This window comes from Tachyglossus aculeatus, chromosome 3 (genome assembly GCF_015852505.1).
Source record: "Tachyglossus aculeatus isolate mTacAcu1 chromosome 3, mTacAcu1.pri, whole genome shotgun sequence".
NCBI classification, from domain to species: domain Eukaryota; kingdom Metazoa; phylum Chordata; class Mammalia; order Monotremata; family Tachyglossidae; genus Tachyglossus; species Tachyglossus aculeatus.
Window position 1 is genome coordinate 86234407 of NC_052068.1, and position 21746 is coordinate 86256152.

Here is a 21746-nt window from a genome sequence, read left to right on the forward strand (position 1 = left end):
CTCTGGTGGTAGTAGGGTGTGGGCAGGCGAAGTCTGGTGGAAATCTGAGATCTTGGGATGAACACGTCTCTCCTGTCTCTAGATTGCAGGAGTCAAATGCTTGATGAAATTTCAAACCCCAGGAAAATTGCTGTTGCTATTGATGATTATTGTCAAAGTCAGGGAGAAGCAGTGATGCCTAGGGGAGAGAGCATGGGCCTGGGAATCAGAAGGACCTGGGTTCTAATTCTGGCTCTGCCACTTGTCTGCTGTGTGACCTTGGTCAAGTACTTAACTTCTCTGTGCCGTAGTTACTTCATCTATAAAATGGGGATTAAGACTGCGAGCCCCATGTGGGACGTGAACTGTGTCCAACCTGATTAGCTTGTATCTACCCCAGCACTTCGAACACATAATAAAATGCTTAACAAGCACTACTAAAAAAGTCAGATGTTTGGCTCCTCCTGAAAGGACCAAGGGAAGAAAAAACTATTCATATCATAATCATCAATCGTATTTATTGAGCGCTTACTGTGTGCAGAGCACTGTACTAAGCGCTTGGAAAGTACAAGTTGGCAACATATAGAGACAGTCCCTACCCAACAGTGGGCTCACAGTCTAAAAGGGGGAGACAGAGAACAAAACCAAACATACTAACAAAATAAAATAAATAGAATAGATATGTACAAGTAAAATAAATAAATAAAGAGTAACAAATATGTACAAACGTATATACATATATACAGGTGCAGCGGGGAAGGGAAGGAGATTCATATCACCCAGGAGAGGATTTTCAAGTCATTCATTCACTCATTCAATCATATTGAGCACTTACTGTGTACAGAGCACTGTACTAAGCGCTTGTAAAGTACAATTCAGCAACAAGTAAGACAATTCTTGTCCCCAGTGGGCTCACAGTCTAGAAAAATCACCGAGATATTTGTTACATGCTTACTGTGTATCAAGCACTGTACTAAGAGCTGGGGTAGATACAAGATAATCAGGTCCCACAGTAAATAGGAGAGAGAACAAGAATTGAATCCCCATTTTGCAGATGAGGTTAACTGAGGATCAGAGAAGTTCAGTGACTTGTCCAAGATCACACAGCAGGCAAGTGGCAGAGCTGGGATTAGAACACAAGTTCTCCAACTCTCAGACCTGCGCTCTTTCCACTAGGGCACACTGGTTCTCATAAGCAGACATAAATGTAGGTATAAATTCCCATTCTGGATGTTGATGTTGAGTGTTGGATAAGGTGTTGGTGTTATCCAGCTCTCTCGGCTACATGGAAATAAAACACTGTATAGCTGCATTGCTCTTTTATCAGGATGAGAAATATGAGAAGCCATCTACCCTCTCTGTGATTGCCACAATATTTATTAAGCATACTTCCTTGAGCCAGCATGGTAGCAGGCCCTGGAGCAAATACAGGGACACCTAACAAGCATAATCTAAAGTAGGAAGGGGTTACTAATTCCCAAAAATAGCTGAAAATGTTCATGGTACAGAGAGATAACTAATAAAGAGCATCAGAAACAGTTCTGTTCTGGTTGCGTGAGTGCTTAGTTAGCCTACAATTAGATACTAAACTTCTTCCATTGCATCCACTCCCCAGAAAGTTAAAGGTGGCAGTAACCAACGGGCCTGGAAGTTAGAAGGACCTGGGTTCTAATCCTGGCTCGGCCACTTGTCTGCTGGGTGACCTTGGGCAAGCCACTTAACTTCTCTTGACCTCAGTTACCTCATCTGTAAATTGAGGATTAATACTGTGAGCCCTATGTGTCCAGCCTGATTATCTTGTATCTACCGCAGTGCTTAGTACAATGCCTGGTACATAAGCACTTAATTCCATAAAAAAAAAACGGCCTTTTTTACGTGGTTGCTCCTCCTGGACTAGTGGCTATTTGCAAGGTTAGTTTTAAGGCCAGATTATTAGGATGATAATCTAGTAAATCCTGAATTTAAAATCAGCCTTTTATTATTATTACTACTAATAATAGTAATGGTATTTGCTAAGCGCTTACTATGTGCCAAGCACTGTTCTAAGCACTTGTTATTGTGGCAATTATTGGTTGTCCACTTGGTGTGGTGAGCTGAACTAGGAGCTTGGGAAGTATAGGATAATGAAGAAACCTGCCTGCCAAGAGCTTACACTCTAACGGGGGAGGCAAACATGATAACATTTGCAACTTGAATGGTCAAAAGTGAATAAGTTGAAGGAACCTTGATTTTGAAAGCATCACCCTTTCAGAGAACTTGTGAGGTCTGACAAGGAGATTGCCAGAAACGTTCCCTACATGTATGCCACCAATTGCCAGGAAGCTGTTAAATGGGTACTGCTAAACTGCCTTTTCAATCGTCTCCACTCATTTAACCTCTTTAATTTTTTTTAATGGTATTTTGTGCTTACTTGTGCCAAGCACTGTACTATGTGTTGGGGAAGATGAAAGATAGATTGGATGCAGTCCCTATCCCTCATGGGGCTCACAGTCAAAGTAGGAGAGAGAACAGGCACTGAATCCCCATTTTACAGTTGAAGTGGTGGCACAGAGAAGTTAAATGACTTGCCCAAGTCACACAGCAGACAAGTGGCAGAGCCAAGATTGAGTCCATGTCCTCTGACTCCCAGGCGTGTGCACTTTCCACTAGGCCATGCTGCTTCTCTAAACCTATTATTCCCTAAATTTATTGAAACCAAAAATAATTCCTTAGGTGGACGAGAGGAGTGGGCAGTGGGAAAAGATGAAAATCAATTCATTGCCATCATTATTAAATGCCGTCATTATTAGTTAATTATCATTATTAATTCATTAGGATCTCCTCCCTTCACCCTTCCTACCATTTTAAGGAAGTGCTTTTCACTCAGGAGTTCAAGAAGAGAGTCACCGAGAACCTCCCTCCCTGTTCTTGACAGTCACAACTCTGTCTCTTAATTCGCGTAGGTAACTGAGCCAAAGGAGGATGTCAGTGTGGACCAGGAGGCAGATCTGGCCTACAACAGTCTGAAGGTGAGGCTCTTGGTTTGAAACGCGCTTCTTTTAAAACCAGACCCAGCTACCAAATTGAGAGGAGCTTAAGGCCAAGGAGACAGGGTCAACCATGTCGTCAGTTGGGTGTCAACAGATCATGAAGGGGAATTAGCCTCCCATAGGTTGAGACAAATGCTTAGAGTTGTTTTTACCCCTATCCACTTGGATGCTGACGGCATTGAGAAACATAGAAAGCAGCCGAGGGACAGGAAGCAAATTGACTGTGAGCTAATCGGAGCTTTTGATGACATCAGCAGCTGAAAAGTATTTTGTGTGCCGTGGCAGATGATAAAGGATACAATCGAAGCTGCGCCTAAAATTACACTGAAGTTGTTAATGCTGTGTCAGAACACACTGATGGGACAAAGAGGTCATTTCTAAATAGCGATGAGCCTGTGTGACCGACTAATAGCTTTAACCCTTTAACTATTAGGTGTTCCTCAGAGGTCTCTCGGTTTTTCAGGTCCAGTTTTAGAGGAAGGGGGTTGGGATAGGGTTTGTTCGTCATTCAGTCATATTTATTGAGCGCTTACTGTGTGCAGAGCACTGTACTAAGCACTTGGAAAGTACAGTTCGGCAACAGACAGAGACCGTCCCTACCCAACAATGGGTGGGAGAGGCGGGAAGCCAAGCTAGGAAATGCTGGTTTCTCAGGCTTAGACGTGCCTTTACCTCCCTCCGTTCCCAGTGTTAATGTTCTCACCCAGCTCCAAGACTTCTGCTATGGGATGGCCCTGGGATGGGCTAGCGGCAGGGGTGGGCCCGGCTTGGTTTGCTGCACAATTACGCACCCACCGACCAATTGGCTGTCATGCACAGGCCCTGTCAGGTTCCTGTTGCCTGCAGCTTGAGGAAGAGTCCGTCTGCTCATTTCAGCCACACTAAGTGGCTAGAGATCATTGCCACCTTCAGCAAGGGCAGCTGGGTTTCCTTTTAATGCCTGTTTCAGACATCAGTCAGCAAGGGAGGTGGCTTACCAGCCTATTCTGCCTGGCCTTTGCATTAGTTCCCAGCAGCCACAGGCTTCTGTGAAGATGTAACCGCTTCCCATCCAGCCCTTGCTTCCCTCCTGAATCCTCCACCACTTGGTTCTGCGAAGCCTGGAGCCGAAAAGGCCCAGAACAGTAGAATGAAGGAAAGCCGGCAATTTGCAAGCTGCGGAGAGACTTTCTGCAGTCGTTAGCCCAGTCTCTGCCCCTTTCCCCTGCCCCTCTTACTTGCCTCTTTCCCTCCTTTTCTGTCCAGGAGTGACTAGGTGATTGGCAGAGTTGGCACAAACAGGGACAGTCAATGGAGGTTGCTTCCAGTGAATGCTTTCCTTTAATTCCTTTAAGTTGCTTTTTAGATTGAAATCCCTTTGAAGAGCTTTGAAGTGCTTCATTATGCAGCTTTCTCTCAGTCTCTCCCGAGCAGCAGCAGGTTCCCGCTGCTTGGGTGAAGGATTGTGGTCAGGAAATCCCATTTTGAGGCAGATTTCCTAGGAGAATCGGCGGACATCACGTTTTCAACTGTCCAAACCTTTATGATGTCAGTTAAGGCATCACCTTCTGGGGGCTCCTTTGGGAATCCACAACAGGTTATCGTTCTCTGTCAGCCTCACACAGTGTAGCCTATTTTTTTTCTTTTTCTATTGGTATTTGGTATTTTCTGTTGGTATTTCTTTTTGTATTGGCATTTTGTATTTCTCTATGCCAGGCGCTGTTTATCTATTTATTTATATTCACATCTGTTGCCCCCTCTAGTCTGTGAGCTCGTTGTGGGCAGGAATGTGTCTCTTTGTTGTTATATTGTACTCTCCTGAGTGCTTAGTACAGTGCTTTGCATACAGTAAGCACTTAAAAAATATGATTGAATGAATGAAAGTACTAAGCACTGGGGTAGATATGAGATTATCAGGTTGGACACAGTCCCTGTTCCACATAGGGCTTACAGTCTTAATCATTCATTCATTCAGTCAGTCATATTTATTGAGCGCTTACTGTGTGCAGAGCATTGTACTAAGCACTTGGGAAGTACAAGTTGGCAACATATAGAGACGGCCCCTACCCATCAGCAGGCTCACAGTCTAGAAGGGGGAGACTGACAACAAAACAAAACATATTAACAAAATAAAATAAATAGAATAACTATATGCAAATAAAATAAATAAATAGAGTAATAAATACGTACAAACATATATACAGGTGCTGTGGGGAGGTGAAGGAGGTAAGGTGGGGGGATGGGGATGGGGAGGAGGGGGAGAGGAAGGAGGGGGGCTCAGTCTAATCCCCATTTTACAAATGAGGTAACAGGCACAGAGAAGTTAGGTGACTTGTCCAAGGTCCCAAAGGGGACAAGTGGCAGAGCTGGGATTAGAACCTGGGTCCTTCTGATTCCCAGGCCTGTGCTTTATCCACTAGGCCACGCTGCCGATCTTCCTCTTGCCGCTAATTTTGCTCCCCATTGCCCACTGTTCTGCAGAGCCTCCATCCCCGTGTGTGTTTCAGCATGGAGAACCCACATTGTGCAGGCATCAACCTCAGCCTGGCAGGAGCAGTGGATGAGGGGCTCGCAGCTCAAGACCCTCCTCTTCCCCAACCCCTCCCCCTGGGCCGCACCCCTCATTCCCTGGTGGGGAAGACCCCCCTGCTCCAGGTGGAGACCATGTGTCTGGCTGGAGTTAGAAACTTTTGCTGGGCTATTGAGCAAATTGTCCCTTCAGGGGCTTCAGAGAGTGGTGATTCCCCGTGCCCCATTCATTCATTCATTCATTCAATCGTATTTATTGAGCGCTTACTGTGTGCAGAGCACTGTACTAAGCGCTTGGGAAGTACAAGTTGGCAACATATAGAGACGGTCCCTACCCAACAGTGGGCTCACAGTCTAGAAGGGGGAGACAGAGAACAAATCAAAACATATTAACAAAATAAAATGAATAGAATAAATATGTACAAATAAATAGAGTAATAAATACATACAAACATATATACATGGGGAACTGGCATCTGCCACACATGTGTGTCCTTCAGGAGCCAGACGGAGCCCACACCCGGTCCTGTGATGGCTGAAGAGAGGGAACACCCTCGTTTTGCAGGGGTGCTGCCCTTTGTCCCCTTTGGACCAGAGTAGTTTTTTGTTTCCTCTCTGAGCATCAGGGGCCTGGCTTCTGAGCAGAAAAGAACAGTAGCCATTTGGTGTTGGTTATTCACTATGGGGCTTTCCAAGTGGGAAGCAGCATGGCATAGTAGATGGGCCTGGGAATCAGAAGGTCATGCATTCTAATCCCAGATCCAACACTTGTCTGCTTTGTGACTTTGGGCATCATCATCATCAATCGTATTTATTGAGCGCTTACTGTGTGCAGAGCACTGTACTAAGAGCTTGGGAAGTACAAGTTGGCAACATATAGAGACAGTCCCTACCCAATAATGGGCTCACAGTCTAAAAAGGCTCACACGCTTTAACTTCTCAGTGCCTCAGTTACCTCAGCTGTAAAATGGGGAATGAGACTGAGAACTCCACTTGGGACAGAGATGTCCAACCCAATTTGCTTGTATCCACCCCAGTGCTTAGTCCAGTTCCTGGAAGATAGTAAGTACTTTAAAAAATACCCTAATAATTGTTATTATTATTATTAGGCTATTTTAAGTACTTGCTAATAATCATTATTATATTAGTATTAGATATTATGAGATCATCAATATGCAGTGAACCCAGTTCCCCCATGCCCAGCAACCCTGCCTAGTAGTATGTTAGGAATTTTGGCAGGAGTTACTCAACCGGATTGTGAGGAGTAAGTTCATTCATTCAATCATATTTATTAAATACTTACTGTGTGGAGGGCGCTGCAGAGTGCTAGGGAAAGTACAATACAACAATAAAGAGTGACAAACCCTGCCCACAACGAGCTCATAGTCTCGAGACATCAGACATTACCAACTTGTACTTATGTTGCCAACTTGTACTTCCCAAGCGCTTAGTACAGTGCTCTGCACACAATAAGCGCTCAATAAATATGATTGATGATGATGAGACATCAATAAAAACAAAGTTAGAGATATATACATTATAGACTGTGAGCCCGTTGTCGGGTAGGGACTATACAGGTTGCTGAATTATACTTTCCAAGCGCTTAGTACGGTGCTCTGCACACAGTAAGCGCTCAATAAATACAAATGAATTAGTGCAAGCAGTGGATGCAGTAAGGCACTAAACCTCCCTCTGCTGGTCCAAGAGGTTCAGTGCAAATCCCCTGCTGTCCGTAGAATTCATTCATTCATTCAATAGTATTTATTGAGCGCTTACTGTGTGCAGAGCACTGTACTAAGCTCTTGGGAAGTACAAGTTGGCCACATATAGAGACGGTCCCTACCCAACAACGGGCTCACAGCCTAGAAGGGGGAGACAGACAACAAAACAAAACATGTGGACAGATGTCAAGTCATCAGAACAAATAGAATTAAAGCTAGATGCACATCATTAACAAAATAAAACAGTAAATATGTACAGGTAAAATAGAGTAATAAATCTGTACAAGCACATATACAGGTGCCGTGGGAAGGGGAAGGAGGTAGGGCGGGGGGGATGGGGAGGAGGAGAGGAAAAAGGGGGCTCAGTCTGGGAAGGCCTCTTGGAGGAGGTGAGCTCTCAGTAGGGCTTTGAAAGGAGGAAGAGAGCTAGCTTGGCAGATGTGCAGAGGGAGGGCATTCCAGGCCAGGGAGAGGATTTGGGCCGGGGGTCGACAGCGGGACAGGTGAGAATGAGGTACGGTGAGGAGGTTAGCGACAGAGGAGCGGAGGGTGTGAGCTGGGCCATAGAAGAAGAGAAGGGAGGTGAGGTAGGAGGGGGTGAGGAGATGGACAGCCTTGAAGCCAAGAGTTAAGGAGTTTTTGCTTGATGCATAGGTAGACTGGCAGCCACTGGAGATTTTTGAGGAGGGGAGTAACATGCCCAGAGCGTTTCTGCACAGAGATGATCCGGGCAGCAGCGTGAAGTATAGACTGAAGTGGGGAGAGACAGGAGGATGGGAGATCAGAGAGGAGGCTGATGCAGTAATCCAGTTGGGATAGGATGAGAGATTGAACCAGCAAGGTAGTGGTTTGGATGGAGAGGAAAGGGCGGATCTTGGCAATGTTATGGACGTGAGACCAGCAGGTTTTGGTGTTTTCCCAAACACCACTGTAGAATGACCCAAGGAGAATTGGGCTTAGTTTAATAAGCTCTCTTGAGCATGTAACACAAGCAGTGTTCAGAGATATCCAGGAACCCTAATCATTCTAAGATGACAGTAGAAACACAGCCACACTGAGAAACCTTGGAGAGCAGCAGTCTTTGCCTCCATCTCCTTGCCTTCCTCAATCAATCAATCAATCAATCAATCGTATTTATTGAGCGCTTACTATGTGCAGAGTACTGTACTAAGCGCTTGGGAAGTACAAATTGGCATCACATAGAGACAGTCCCTACCCAACAGTGGGCTCACAGTCTAAAAGGGGGAGACAGAGAACAGAACCAAACATACCAACAAAATAAAATAAGTAGGATAGAAATGTACAAGTAAAATAAATAAATAAATAAATAAATAGAGTAATAAATATGTACAACCATATATACATATATACAGGTGCTGTGGGGAAGGGAAGGAGGTAAGACGGGGGGATGGAGAGGGGGACGAGGGGGAGAGGAAAGAAGGGGCTCAGTCTGGGAAGGCCTCCTGGAGGAGGTGAGCTCTCAGCAGGGCCTTGAAGGGAGGAAGAGAGCTAGCTTGGCGCATGGGCAGAGGGAGGGCATTCCAGGCCCGGGGGATGACGTGGGCCGGGGGTCGATGGCGGGACAGGCGAGAGCGAGGTACAGTGAGGAGATTAGTGGTGGAGGAGCGGAGGGTACGGGCTGGGCAGTAGAAGGAGAGAAGGGAGGTGAGGTAGGAGGGGGCGAGGTGATGGACAGCCTTGAAGCCCAGGGTGAGGAGTTTCTGCCTGATGCGCAGATTGATCGGTAGCCATTGGAGGTTTTTGAGGAGGGGAGTGATATGCCCAGAGCGTTTCTGGACAAAGATAATCCGGGCAGCAGCATGAAGTATGGATTGAAGTGGAGAGAGACACGAGGATGGGAGATCAGAGAGAAGGCTAGTGCAGTAGTCCAGACGGGATAGGATGAGAGCTTGAATGAGCAGGGTAGCAGTTTGGATGGAGAGGAAAGGGCGGATCTTGGCAATGTTGCGGAGCTGACCTCAATGCGTCCTCAATGACGTGCAGTTCAGGAACCTTGTTCAGGACCAGTTGCTATTTGTATCTAATGTTTATTTTCATCCACCTCTGTTACTCCTAGCCGGTGGGTCAGCTTAGCAGGGCAGGAATAGAGGAGGGGGGAAAGAGGTGGGAGCAACTCGCTGAAGTCTCAACCATGAGAAACTACTGATCATAGTCCAGTTTACCGTTGAAGACTAGGTAAGGGGCAGAATCCATTTTGAAAACATTGTGGGACCAGAAGACATACCGATCTGAAAATCATGGGTGTGTTTGGTAGTCCTTCATTACTCTAAAGAAGTGAACTGTTTCAATCCATCAATCAATGGTATTGATTTAGTGCTTACTATGTTCAGAGCATTGTTCTAAGTGCTTGGGAGAGTACAGTACAAGAGAATGAGCCAGACATGTTCCCTGCCCATAATGAGCTAACAGTGTAGAGAAGGTGTTCCTGGTCTCCTTAACGTATCAATTCTCATCCCACCCCTGGGAGTTACCAGTTTCACTTGTCCCTCTATATTTCCATCTCTGTAATGGGAAGATGGGTACCACCTTGACTCCCAGGCCTGCCAGGGTGAGGCAGAGGGAGAGCAGGCTCTTCTTAGAGGGAGGCTCACTGTATTGGAGAGAGCGATGCTGAGGTGGGGCCGGGGTCTGTTCCAGAGACAAGAGTTGGAGTCAGAGAACAAAAAACTGAAGAATGAGGTCAACGAACTGAGGAAGGCCGTGGCAGACCAGGCCACGAGGGACAACTCGACCAATGACGCCCAGGACAGCTACACCCTCCTTCTGAACCAGCTGAAGTCAGCCAATGAGGAACTGGAGGTCCGCAAGGAGGAGGTGCTCATTCTGAGGACCCAGATTGTCAGTGCGGACCAGCGGAGGCTGGCTGGCCGAAACGTGAGCTATGGATGCTTTAAATTCCTATTTTCTTTGTCTCTTTGGTTTGCCTGCCCTTTGGCATGATTGTTGAGTGTGTGGGGGAGTGGGCGGGGGAGAGGGAGTATGGCTTGTGACCATTAGGGTCTTGTTACCCTCCTCCAGGACCCTCCCAACCCTTGGGATTGGATGAATCCCTTGAGTTGCTCAGAACGCACTGGGAACTTGAAGCACTCTAAGCCCAACAACAGCCTGAGGCACCCATACCCGGCATCCCGTGGGAGAGGAGGGAGAGAGAAGTGGGGTTGTGGTGCCGTCTCTGGCTGGACCTCAGAAGCTTCCTCATTCACCTGCTGTGGCCCTTTGCTTGAAAACACTTAGTTAAGCTCCTGTGGGAGATTAGTCTCATTACTGTGTTTATCCATGAAGCTCGGGAATCATGGGCCAAACCCTCCCAGCATTGTGCAGAGCAGGGCCACTGCCCATTTGTGTGTCAGGGGCTGCTCAGCACTTGTGGTAGTGCCCCTTGTCCCATGCTGCCTCTCCTGTGGCAGCTCCATCCCAGCCCTGCCAGAGTGGGTACGTTTACATTTCATGGCTTAGACTTCGGTGATGTGAACATGCTGTGTTTTTATCGTGGGGAAATTTAGGAGCCCAACATTAACGCCCGTACAAGCTGGCCCAACAGCGAGAAACATGTCGACCAAGAGGATGCAATCGAGGCCTACCATGGGGTCTGCCAGACCAACAGGTAAGTCTCATCTGGCACCAGGTCGGCGTGCCCTTGGAGGGGGCTGGGGGCAACTTGGAAGCCACTGAAGATGGGCCGTGTCTGAGGGACAGAGTCAGTTAATGCTTCTCCTCACCATCTCCTGAATCAGGCTCACTGGGTGATCTGTGATAATGGCTGATCAATAATTACTATACAGTGAAGCCTATATAGGAGATTCCCCCAGGAATCATAGGGCAAAGTTTCACTGTTCAGTCGATACTCCGTTATTCAGATACAATTCATTCCAATTTGTAGATTATTCAAGTTTTTCCCTCCTCCCCTATCCTTTCCCTTCCTTCCCCCTCCATTCCCTTCTTCTCCCCTCTCCATTCCCATCCCTGCTGGCAGCAACAACTGTTGCTAAACCTAGCAGCAGAAGCAGTTTGGCCTAGTGGGAAGAGCTTGGGCCTAGGAGTCGGAGAATCCCAAATCTACTAGGCCACACTGCTCCTCTTCTCTGTTGTAGCCCAATGGACAGGAATGGTTAAGGCTCTTGGCAAAAATAAAGTTTTTTTGGAGTATCGATGGATTTTGGCCATTGATTTGGCCAAAGAGGGAGTGGCTGGAATTAGGACTCAATTTCAATCTGCCTGATTGTTGTTGAGGAAGATCAGAAAGAGGAAACCTCCACCCATTCAGGGTTTGGCTAGAAACTGCGCACAAGGAGTAAAATTGGTTCGAGAGAGAAGAAGACATAGAGGTAGTTTTGCATTTGATATTTTTAAAATTACACAGGCTCGAGGTGGAGGGAGGGTGTTTGAAGACAAGCTGTCCAACCTGATTAACTTGTATGTACTCCAGTGCTCAAACAGTGCTTGGCATGTAGCGCTTTTCAAATACCATAGTTATTATTATTATTATTATTATTATTACCAATGTATTAGAAACAGACCATTTTTTCCTGCTCCTGAGGGGTTAGCAAAACCCTTTTAGCCCCTTGTGAAAGGATCCTCATCTTCCCTCAGTAGCTTCCAAAGAGACATCTCCTCCCTCCATAAAGGGAAAGCAAAGCCATGGGGCAAGGGAAATCAGTTGCCAAAGTCTCCAGACCCCAAAATCAGGCTTTGCTCATTGTGCCTCTTGCCTTGGTAGAGAGGAGCAGATCTGCTTCCCACTGCTGCCTCCTTCCACTCCTGCCTGGAGGGATCTTAGGACCCACTGGGGTCAACCCCTTGCCCCCCATTCAGTATCTGGTCCCTGGGATATCGCCCTTCTTCCCACCTACCATTTTGGAGAGGAAGTAGAGCAGCAAGTGACACTATCAGAAACTGGGCATTTGGCCGTGATTCTCGAGGGTTTTCCACTACATGCTGCCACAAAGGCTTCTTCCACCCCCCCTCTCTGCTCTCCTCCCATGCCACTCACCCACCCTGAGAGGGGCAGTTCCACATGAGTCTTCTACCCAAGAATCAAAACACTCAGTTTTCTCTCTTCCTCAGCAGGACAGAAGACCGTAAAAGTGGGGAGGGAGTGTAGCTGGCTGGGGGTTGGGGGGTTATGAGGTTAAAGAACCCCCTTGTTCAACCCACAGAGTGCAGCTGGTCCCACTAAAAAGGCTATTGGGCTCAATAAATACCACTGATTGAGTATTGGGAGGACCTCAGTTCCAGCCTCTAACAACCCTGAAACCCTCTAAAGCATCTGTGAAAAATGCTGGCATGAGTGAATGATTCACTCTTTGAAAGATGACCTATGAATGACTCAAGTGCCAATTAAGGTTTTTTCATAATGAAGAGGGAAAGCCATATTTATTAAGGATGGGATGGGGGAAGGAAGGAAATGGAATGAACTTGCGCTGGTATTTAAGGCAAGGTTGGGTTCGAGATAGATTACAGGTTCTTTGTTGTGTGAAAGAAAACTTCATTACCCTAAAAGCATCGTAATTCTTCCTAACTCTGCATTCTAAAACATTAGTCATAGCTCCGGCTGTGGGGATCTCGCAGGAGTTCAAAATGACTTTTTGTTTTTAGAAAATACTGTAGTTTAATATCTACTAAACCAAGAGGCAGATTGAAATTCAGCATTGTAGGTAAGGAACATTTTCATCTGTATTTGTACATCCATTTTGTGAGCGGCGTTGGGGTTTCAGAAGAGTCTGTACTGAATGCATTTAGATTCAGAGTCTTGGGAACTTTTTTCACCTCTGATTAGTAACATTTCTGCCTCCCATACCCAAGAAAAGCCCAAATCATAAGCCAGTGAGGTAGGAAAATTGTCCACAGACTTAAATAACAGACAAACTTTGGAGCACAGACTACATTCTGTCGGCATAGAAGCTCTCTTTTGGCTTTAAACATTTTTGATTTAAACTAAGGTTAGATCTTATGATGTTCAAAGTATTTCCTCTTGTTTTAAAGGGTTGGGATTTCAGAAACTTTTAAAAAGTTTCCCCAAGAACCTCATTCTAATACAAAAGACCATTTCAAGAGGAGCTGACCCCTAGGCCATAGAAGTTGTTACAACCAATCATACTTGGTTCTTCTGGTATGGCAGTTTTGTTAGAGTGAGTTTTTCAGTGTTCGCTCAATCAATCAATCGTATTTATTGAACACTTACTGTGTGCAGAGCACAGTTCTAAGCACTTGGGGGAATACGATATGACAGAGTTGTACAATATGTCCACCCCAAAAGGAGCTTACAGCCTAGAGGGGAAGACAGGCATTAATATAAATAAATTACTGATAGTATATAACTGCTTTGGGGCTCAAGAAGGGGTGCATAAAGGGAGCAAATCAAGTGCAAGGGCAATGCAGAAGGGAATGGGGAAAAAAGGAAATGAGGACTTATTCTTGGCCTCTTGGAGATGTGCCTTCATTAAGATTTACAAGGTGGGGAGAGTGATGGTCTGTCAGGTATGAAGAGGGAGGGCATTCCAGGCCAGAGGAAGGATGTGAGCAAGAAGTCAGGGGCGAGATAGATGGTATTGGAGACATTCTTCCTTTCTGAGGGAGTAGGTGGTAGGGATATTTATGCAAACCCAGGTGCTTGTTGTGGGCAGGAAATTTGTCTGTTTATTATTTTATTGCATTCTTCCAAATGCTTAGTACAGTACTGTGCACACAGTAAGAGCTCAATAAATATGATTGACAGACTGACTGGTGCCCACAGAGGCATCCTGGAGGTCACCTGGTCCTTGTTGACCCCTTGTGTGGGTGTCAGGAAGGTACAAGCCTGCTGATCCCCGGGCTCCCTGCACTCCCATCCTCCTGGAGATTGGCAAAGTGAGTCTGGTCAAGTCTTTTTTTGTGGTTGTAGTTGTTAAGCACCTACTATGTCCAGGCAGTGTACTAAGCACTGGGGTAGATACAAGCTAATCAAGTTGGACACAGTCCTTGTCCCACATGGAGCTCACAGTCTTAATCCCCTTTATACAAATGAGGTAACTGAGGCCCAGAGAAGTTAAGTACATTGCCCAAGGTCACATTGCAGACAAGTGGCGGAGCCGGGATTAGAACTCAGGTCCTTTTGACTTTCAGGCCCATGCTCTAACCAGTAGGCAATGCTGCTTCTTGCTGCATAGTGAGTCTTGCCCTTAGGGGCTGAGGCTGGCTGTGTGGAGCTGATCCCAAGTTTGGGTATTCCTTTTTTTTTTTTTCCTAAATGGTATTTAAGTGCTTACCATGTGCCAGACACTGTACTGAGTGTTGGGGTAGATGCAAGCTAATGAGGTTGGACCCAGTCCCCATCCCACATGAGGCTCCTGGTTTTAATCCCCATTTTACAGATGAGGGAACTGAGGCACAGAGAAATGAAGTGACTTGCCCAAAGTCACACAGCGAGTAGATGGAGGATACAGGATTAAAACCCAAGTCCTCTGACTCCTGGGCCTGTGTTCTATCCTCTAGGCCATGCTGCTTCTCAAAGTTAGGATGAAATTTCACTCTCCTGAGGACTCACTTAATGAGTACAGTGTCATGCACACAGAAAGCATTCAATAAATGCCACTGATTGATTGATTAAACATTGTTGTGTTGGTGTGCTTTGCACTGAGTTTGAGTGTTTCCATTGAGAAGCAGCATGGCTTCTGTTGAGAAGCAGCATGGCTTAGTGGGAAGAGCATGGGCTTGAACGTCATAGGACGTGGGTTCTAATCCCGGCTCCACTACTTGTCTGCTGTGTGACCTTGGGCAAGTCACTTAACTTCTCTGTGCCTCAGTTTCCTCATCTGTAAAATGGGGATTAAAACTGTGAGGCCCATGTGAGACAACCTGACTACCTTGTATCTACTTCAGCGCTTAGAACAGTGCTTTACACATAGTAAGCGCTTAATAAATGCCATTATTTATTTTATTTTTTATTTTTACTCCAGCACTTAGAACAGTGCTTGGTGCATAGTAAGCACTTAACAAATACCATCATCATCGAGCTGTGACTAGGGGGAACGCAGACTCTAGACTTTGCCTCTGGGGGGGAAGCAGGAAGTGGACATTTTTCACCTTTTTGGTTGATAGAACTGCCTCTGGGACCCTCAGGCTTTGCAAAGCAAGCTTCTCCCACAGCCAGTTTTACCTTACTTCCATGCTGTTCTGAGGTCCCAGGTGCTTTGCCTGCCTTAGGGACCTCTACACCTTATTATTTGCAAACCTTTAACCTAAAAGAAATTGTCCACGGCCTTCATAATCAGAACGATCAAAGCGCTTGTGTAACTCACGAAGTTGGCTGTAGGTTGTGGAGCTTTTCACCCCAGGGTCTAGAGGGCATCAAGGCAAAGAGTTGCTGGAAATGTGCTTCCACCTGATGACTAATATTTAATTCTAGAAGTTAAAAAGAAACTCCATATTAAACAAGGCCCTGCCAACACATGGCGGCCCTTTAAAATAGATTTAAACATTGGATGGACCTTCGGAATAGTTTTAATAGCATGTTTTTTGTCCAACTTCCTAAGCTTCAATCTAAAGTTTTCCTTTTCTTACTTTTCCTTCTTCATATCTGAAAGCAGCATGGCTTAGTGGAAAGAGCACGGGCTTGAGAGTCAGAGAACATGGGTTCTAATCCGGGCTCTGCCACATGTCTGCTGTGTGACCTTGGGCAAGTCACTTAACTTCTCTGGGCCTCAATTACCTCAACTGTAAAATGGGGATTAAAAGTGTGAGCCCCACGTGGGACAACCTGATTACCCTGTATCTACCCCAGCACTTAGAACAGTGCTTGGCACATAATAAGTGCTTAGCAAATACCGTCATCATCATCATGATCACAATCTCTACCTTCAAAATCTTTATTATAAAAGAAGCACATCTCCTCCAAGAGGGCTTCTCACCTAAGCCCTCATTTCTTCCTCTCCCATTCCCTTCTGTGTCATCCTGGCACTTGGATTTGCGCCCTTTATTCACCTCTCCCTCAGCCCCACAGCACTTAAGTACACTCATGCAATTTATTTATATTAATGTCTGCATCTCCCCTAGACTGTAAACTTGTGGGCAGAGAACATGTCTACCAACATTTCAACCATCCTCCTTGCCTGGACTTTAGGTTGACAGCCCTCTGTGTCCCTGGGCTGCTGTCTACACTAACCATCCAGAAAGTAAGGCAGACACAGTCACCCTGTTGGACAGCCCAATCTGGCCATGGTGGGAGGAGGAGGTACAGTCCACATTCTGCTTCTGTTTGATCAGAAGAAACTTGATGGACAGGATGGCATAAGCTTTGATCAATGGATGGAAGGAATGCATCTTAGGGGAGAAGTGTAGATTTTTCTTTAAAAATCAATCAAATTTACTGAGTGTTTACTATGTGCAGAACACTGTACAAAGTGCTCGGGAGAGTACAATCGAATAGAATTAGCAGATACCGTCCCTCCCCACGATGAGCTTATGGTCTAAAGAGGGAGATAGACATTAATAAAAATATCCAATTATTGCCTTATTAATAATAATGATGATGGCATTTATTAAGTGCTTACTATGTGCAAAGCACTGTTCTAAGCACTGGGGAGGTTACAAGGTGATCAGGTTGTCCCACAGGGGGTCACAGTCATAAACCTCATTTTACAGATGAGGTCACTTAGGCACAGAGAAGTTAAGTGACTTGCCCAAAGTCACACAGCTGACAGTTGGCGGAGCTGGGATTTGAACCCATGACCTCTGACTCCAAAGCCAGTGCTCCTTCCCCTGGGCCATGCTGCTTCTCATTGAGGCACATCTCCTCCAAGAAGCCTTCCCTGACCAAGACCTCCTCCCCGTTCTCCCACGCCCTGCTGCGCCACTCTTACTTGCTCCTTTATTAATCTTCCCGTCCATCCCCACAGCACATATGTTTATATCTGTAATTTATTTATTTATCTATTTATTTATATTCATATCTGCCTCCCCTCCTAGACTGTGAGCTCATTGTGGGCAATAATGTATCTGTTGTTATACTGTACTCTCCCAAGTGCATAGTACAGTGCTTTACACACAGTAAGCCTCAATAAATACAATTGAATGAATGCAGTAACTTATATAATTTAAAGATATGTACATAAGTGCATAGGGTAGGGTGAATATCAAGTGCCCAGAGGTCACAAACATAAGTGCATAGTTGATGCAGAAGGGAGAGGGAGCCAGGGGAAAAGAAGGCCTAAATCGGGGAAGGCCTCTTGGAGGAGATGTGACCTGAATAGTGCTTTGAAAATGGGGAAATTGATGGTTTGGCCTCTATGGAGTGGGAAGGGAGTTCAAGGCTAAGAGGAAGATGTGGGAAAGGAGTCGGTCGTGAGAGACAAGATCAGGGCTCAGAGAGTAAGCTGGTAATAGGGGAGAGAAGTGTGTGGGGTGTGCTGCAGTTAATCAGTGAGATGAGGTAGGATATGGTGAGGTGACTGAGTGTTTTAAAGATGGAAGACTTCTTGGGAGAAGTAGACTTGGAGCCCAGAACACAGTTTGCTTCTTCCTTAACATGGAAAAAGTGTCCCAGAATGAAATGGGAAGACTCATAAGGAGAATCAGAAGCCCAGATGACTAATGATATAGCAGATTTTCCAATGAAGCATCCCATCATTCAGGATCATTCTGAAAAGCATCCGTTAATGCCTTAGAAACAAGCTGCTGCCATTTTCCTCCAAAATAATTGCTTTACCAAGGATGTTTACTGTTAACACAATGACAGATGACTTCACAAGCCCAGAATTTTGTAGGAGGGACAATTGTGATGCCCCTCTGTCTCTTCTTCAGGTCCCTGACTTAAGTCTCTGTTCCGTGGCCTGCAACTAATCACTTTCCAGAGATCGTTCTCCCACTGCTACTTCTTTCTTCTCTTATTCATGCAGGAGCTGGATTGTAAGCTTGTCGTGGCTGGGGAAAGTGTCTACCAACTCTGTGTTGTACTCTTCCAAGTACTTAGTTACTTAGTTAAGTTTTCTGCACCATTAAGCACTCTGCCATATGTCTGCTGTGTGCCTTTGAGCAAGTCAGTTCACTTCTCAATGCCCTCATCTGTAAAATAGGGAATAAGACTGTGAGTCCCGTGTGGGACATGGACTGAATCCACCCTGATTGTCTTGTATCTACCCCAGCGCTTACTAGGGTGTCTGGTACATAGTAAGTGCTTAACAAATACCATTTAAAAAAATACCAGTGCACTCACCAGTGTGTTTGAGTTGTGATTCCCTGCAGTCACTAAACTTTGTCCAGGCTCTTTCCAAACATTGCTCAACCATTGCGTCACAGTAGGTAAATAGGAGACATTTATCTCTTTTTGAATCATCCACCTACCTCCGCTCTGCCACACTGATGCAACTGGTGCCAACCTCAGAGATTTGCTCCCTTGAAAGAGACTGAAGGAGGCCTAGAAGAAGCCGCTGATGGGGGAAATGGGGAGTTTTGTACTGGAGCCTCTTCTCCTATATGGTCTGACACAATAGAGTTCTCCTAGCTTTCCCTTCCGCTGACCCTCTGCCTTTCTTTCCTATCCACTGGTTTTCCTTCTCTCTGTCCTTTGTTTCTAGCAAGGCTGAGGACTGGAGATATTTGAATGAAGATGGAGAACTCGGCTTGGCCTATCAAGGCCTGAAACAAGTTGCCAGGTCAAATCTCTTCTTTTCTTCCTTCACTCCCACTGCTTCTGTTATGTCTGCACACCCACTCCACGCGCTTGCTTTGGCTCAGGTTCAACTCGGGGAAGAACCGAATGTTTTTAGCCAGACAGCTAAAATCTGGGCTGTGTTTGCACTTTTCATTCCACCGAGGTCCACCTGGATCATGGGGAGAATGGTTGGGGGCATGAATGGCGTTATGTAGGGCTAGGCAGACCAGAGATTTAGGGGTCCCACCAGGTTGAAGTAGGGGTTGTGGGGTGGCAGGAGGGAGTGCCCGCTTCACCTGACCAGTAGCGCCAGTTAGGAGCCACCAATCATGGGAAAGTCCTGCATACCCAGTGTACCAACAGGCTTCATTGTTCTCACCCTCCCTTCCGCCCCATCAAGGACCTGCTGAATTTAATATCCCCAGGGTCTCTCCTTGCTTAACCCCAGCCCTGGCCAGAAGGTTCCTAAGAGTTGATGAAAAGAAGGTGGACCAGGTTCACCCAAGGCCCTAAAGCATCTCCCTGAAAGGCCATGAGCTTGTTCTAGAAAAGGATATAGATTTCCCTGGCTGGTTATGTCTCTTCCATGTTCCATTCCCTTGCACGCTCTATATCGGCATAAACAGTTTAAGCTTATTTCTGCCCTTCTCCATGGGGCGTAGCGTGGCCTAGGAAATGTTTGTTTTCCTAGAGAGGCAGACCCCTGATAAATTAAAAATTGTTATTGTTATCACAGACTTGCAAATGAGTATCCAAAATTTACCAGCCTGCTTGTTTTTTTATGGTAATTTTTTTTTTGGTATTTGTTACACTTACTGTGTGCCAGGCACTGTACTAAACGCTGGGGTAGACACAAGCTAGTCAAGTTGGATACAGCTCATGTCCCACATGGGGCTCATAATCTTAATCCCCATTTTGCCAATGAGATAACTGAGGCACAGAGAGGTGGAGTGACTTGCCCAAGATCACATAGACAAATGGTGGAACTGGGATTTAGAACCCAGGTCCTCCTGATTCCCTTATCCGTATCCACTAGGCCACGCTGCTTTGCTGTTTTTCTACCAGCCTGTTGTCCCTGGAAGAGGTGCCCAGGAAAATAAACATGAAGTATGCAATTCCCACTCTCCTATCTTCAATCATTTCTTGCCCACTTAGTACAGTGCTCTGCACACAGTAAGCACTCAATAAATATGATTGAATGAATGAATGAATTATGATTTCTTAAAAGGCAGAGGAGGGAATAGAATCAGAATTGATGAACGCCTTTCCTCAGCCCCACATTCCAGCCTCTGTGAAGTGGAAACACTATTAAACCATTCAAATTCCTCCTCTCCAATGTGCTGTTTCTGGAAATGGTCCTGCCATTCCCAGCTGTTGAAGTCATAGGTGAGAAGAAATCTCTTTTTCTTCCATCTCTCAGCCTGGCCCACATTTTGTATAAATCAGAGTAAAGAATCCTCTAGGGGAGATTTTATAATCCTCTGTAGATTCCTAGTGATTAGCTGACAAGTCCCTGTAATACACTGGCGATTCTTATTCATCCAGTTAGCCCAGTCATTGTCCCATCTACTCAACTTTCACCATTTGTAAGTCATTTTTGGCTTTGTCTCCCCCGTTAAATTGTAAGGCCCTTCAGGGTAGAGAACATGTCTTTTTCTATTAAACTCTCCAAAGCACTTAGTGTAGTGCCAAGCACCAGCAAGGTGCTTAATAATAATAATAATAATTAGGCATTTGTTAAGCACTTACTATGTGCAAAGCACTGTTCTAAGCGCTGGGGGGGATACAAGGTGATCAGGTTGTCCCATGTGGGGCTCACAGTCTTAATCCCCATTTTACAAATGAGGTAACTGAGGCTCAGAGAAGTTAAGTGGCTTGCCTGAGGTCACACAGCAGACGTGGTGGAGCTGGGATTCGAACCCATGACTTCTGACTCCAAAGACGGCTCTTTCCACTGAGCCACGCTGCTTCTCAATAATGGCATTTGCTAAGCACTTACTATGTGCAAAGCACTGTTCTAAGCTCTGGGGAGGATACAGGGTGATCAGGTTGTCCCACGGGGGACAGTCTTTATCCCCATTTTACTGATGAGGCAACTGAGGCACAGAGAAGTTTAATGACTTGCCCAAAGTCACACAGCTGACAGTTGGCAGTGCTAGGATTTGAACCCATGACCTCTGACTCCCAAGCTCCGGCTCTTTCCATTGAGCCACTCTGCTTCTGCTTAATGACTACAATTGATTGATCTGCCCAACAAAGCACCAATAGAGACATATGGAAGGAAGTTACAGACTTCCTTGAATGAAGATGGAGAACTCGGCTTGGCCTATCAGGGCCTAAAACAAGTTGCCAGGTCAAATCTCTTCTTTTCTTCCTTCACTCCCACTGCTTCTGTTATGTCTGCACACCCACTCCACGCGCTTGCTTTGGCTCAGGTTCAACTCGGGGAAGAACCGAACGTTTTTAGCCAGACAGCTAAAATCTGGGCTGTGTTTGCACTTTTCGTTCCACCGAGGTCCACCTGGATCATGGGTGAGTGGAGAGCTGCTGTCTCCACTCACCCCACTAAAGCACTGTTCTGCCACTTAGAAGAGTTCAGCTTCAACCTGAATTCCCCCCCTACCTAGTGCCTTAACTGCCTTCAAGCAATTGTAGGGTGAGACTGTTGAGACCTGAAGGTTTTGCTTTCCACTAATTTGTCTTTCAGTGCCTATTTAGAAATCTCTGTTTCGTAGCTAACATGCCCATGTCAAGATCCCATTTAGGAATTTGCCTAAAAAGTAGAGCCTCATTCAAGTGATACTTTGAAATAGTCAAATTATCTCTCCTTCATCTCAGCACTTTCCTCTCAGCCATGATCTC

The 21746-nt window shown here is 45.8% G+C and overlaps 1 protein-coding gene across 1 annotated transcript in view; it reads left to right on the forward strand.

The window, feature by feature from the left end:
* Positions 1-21746, forward strand: part of MYO5B (myosin VB) — a 382924-nt gene that overhangs the window by 336252 nt on the left and 24926 nt on the right. The window contains exons 27-29 of the mRNA XM_038743484.1: positions 2922-2987; positions 9896-10132; positions 10762-10862. Coding sequence (XP_038599412.1) covers positions 2922-2987; positions 9896-10132; positions 10762-10862 — 404 coding nt within the window. The remainder of the gene's footprint in view (positions 1-2921; positions 2988-9895; positions 10133-10761; positions 10863-21746) is intronic.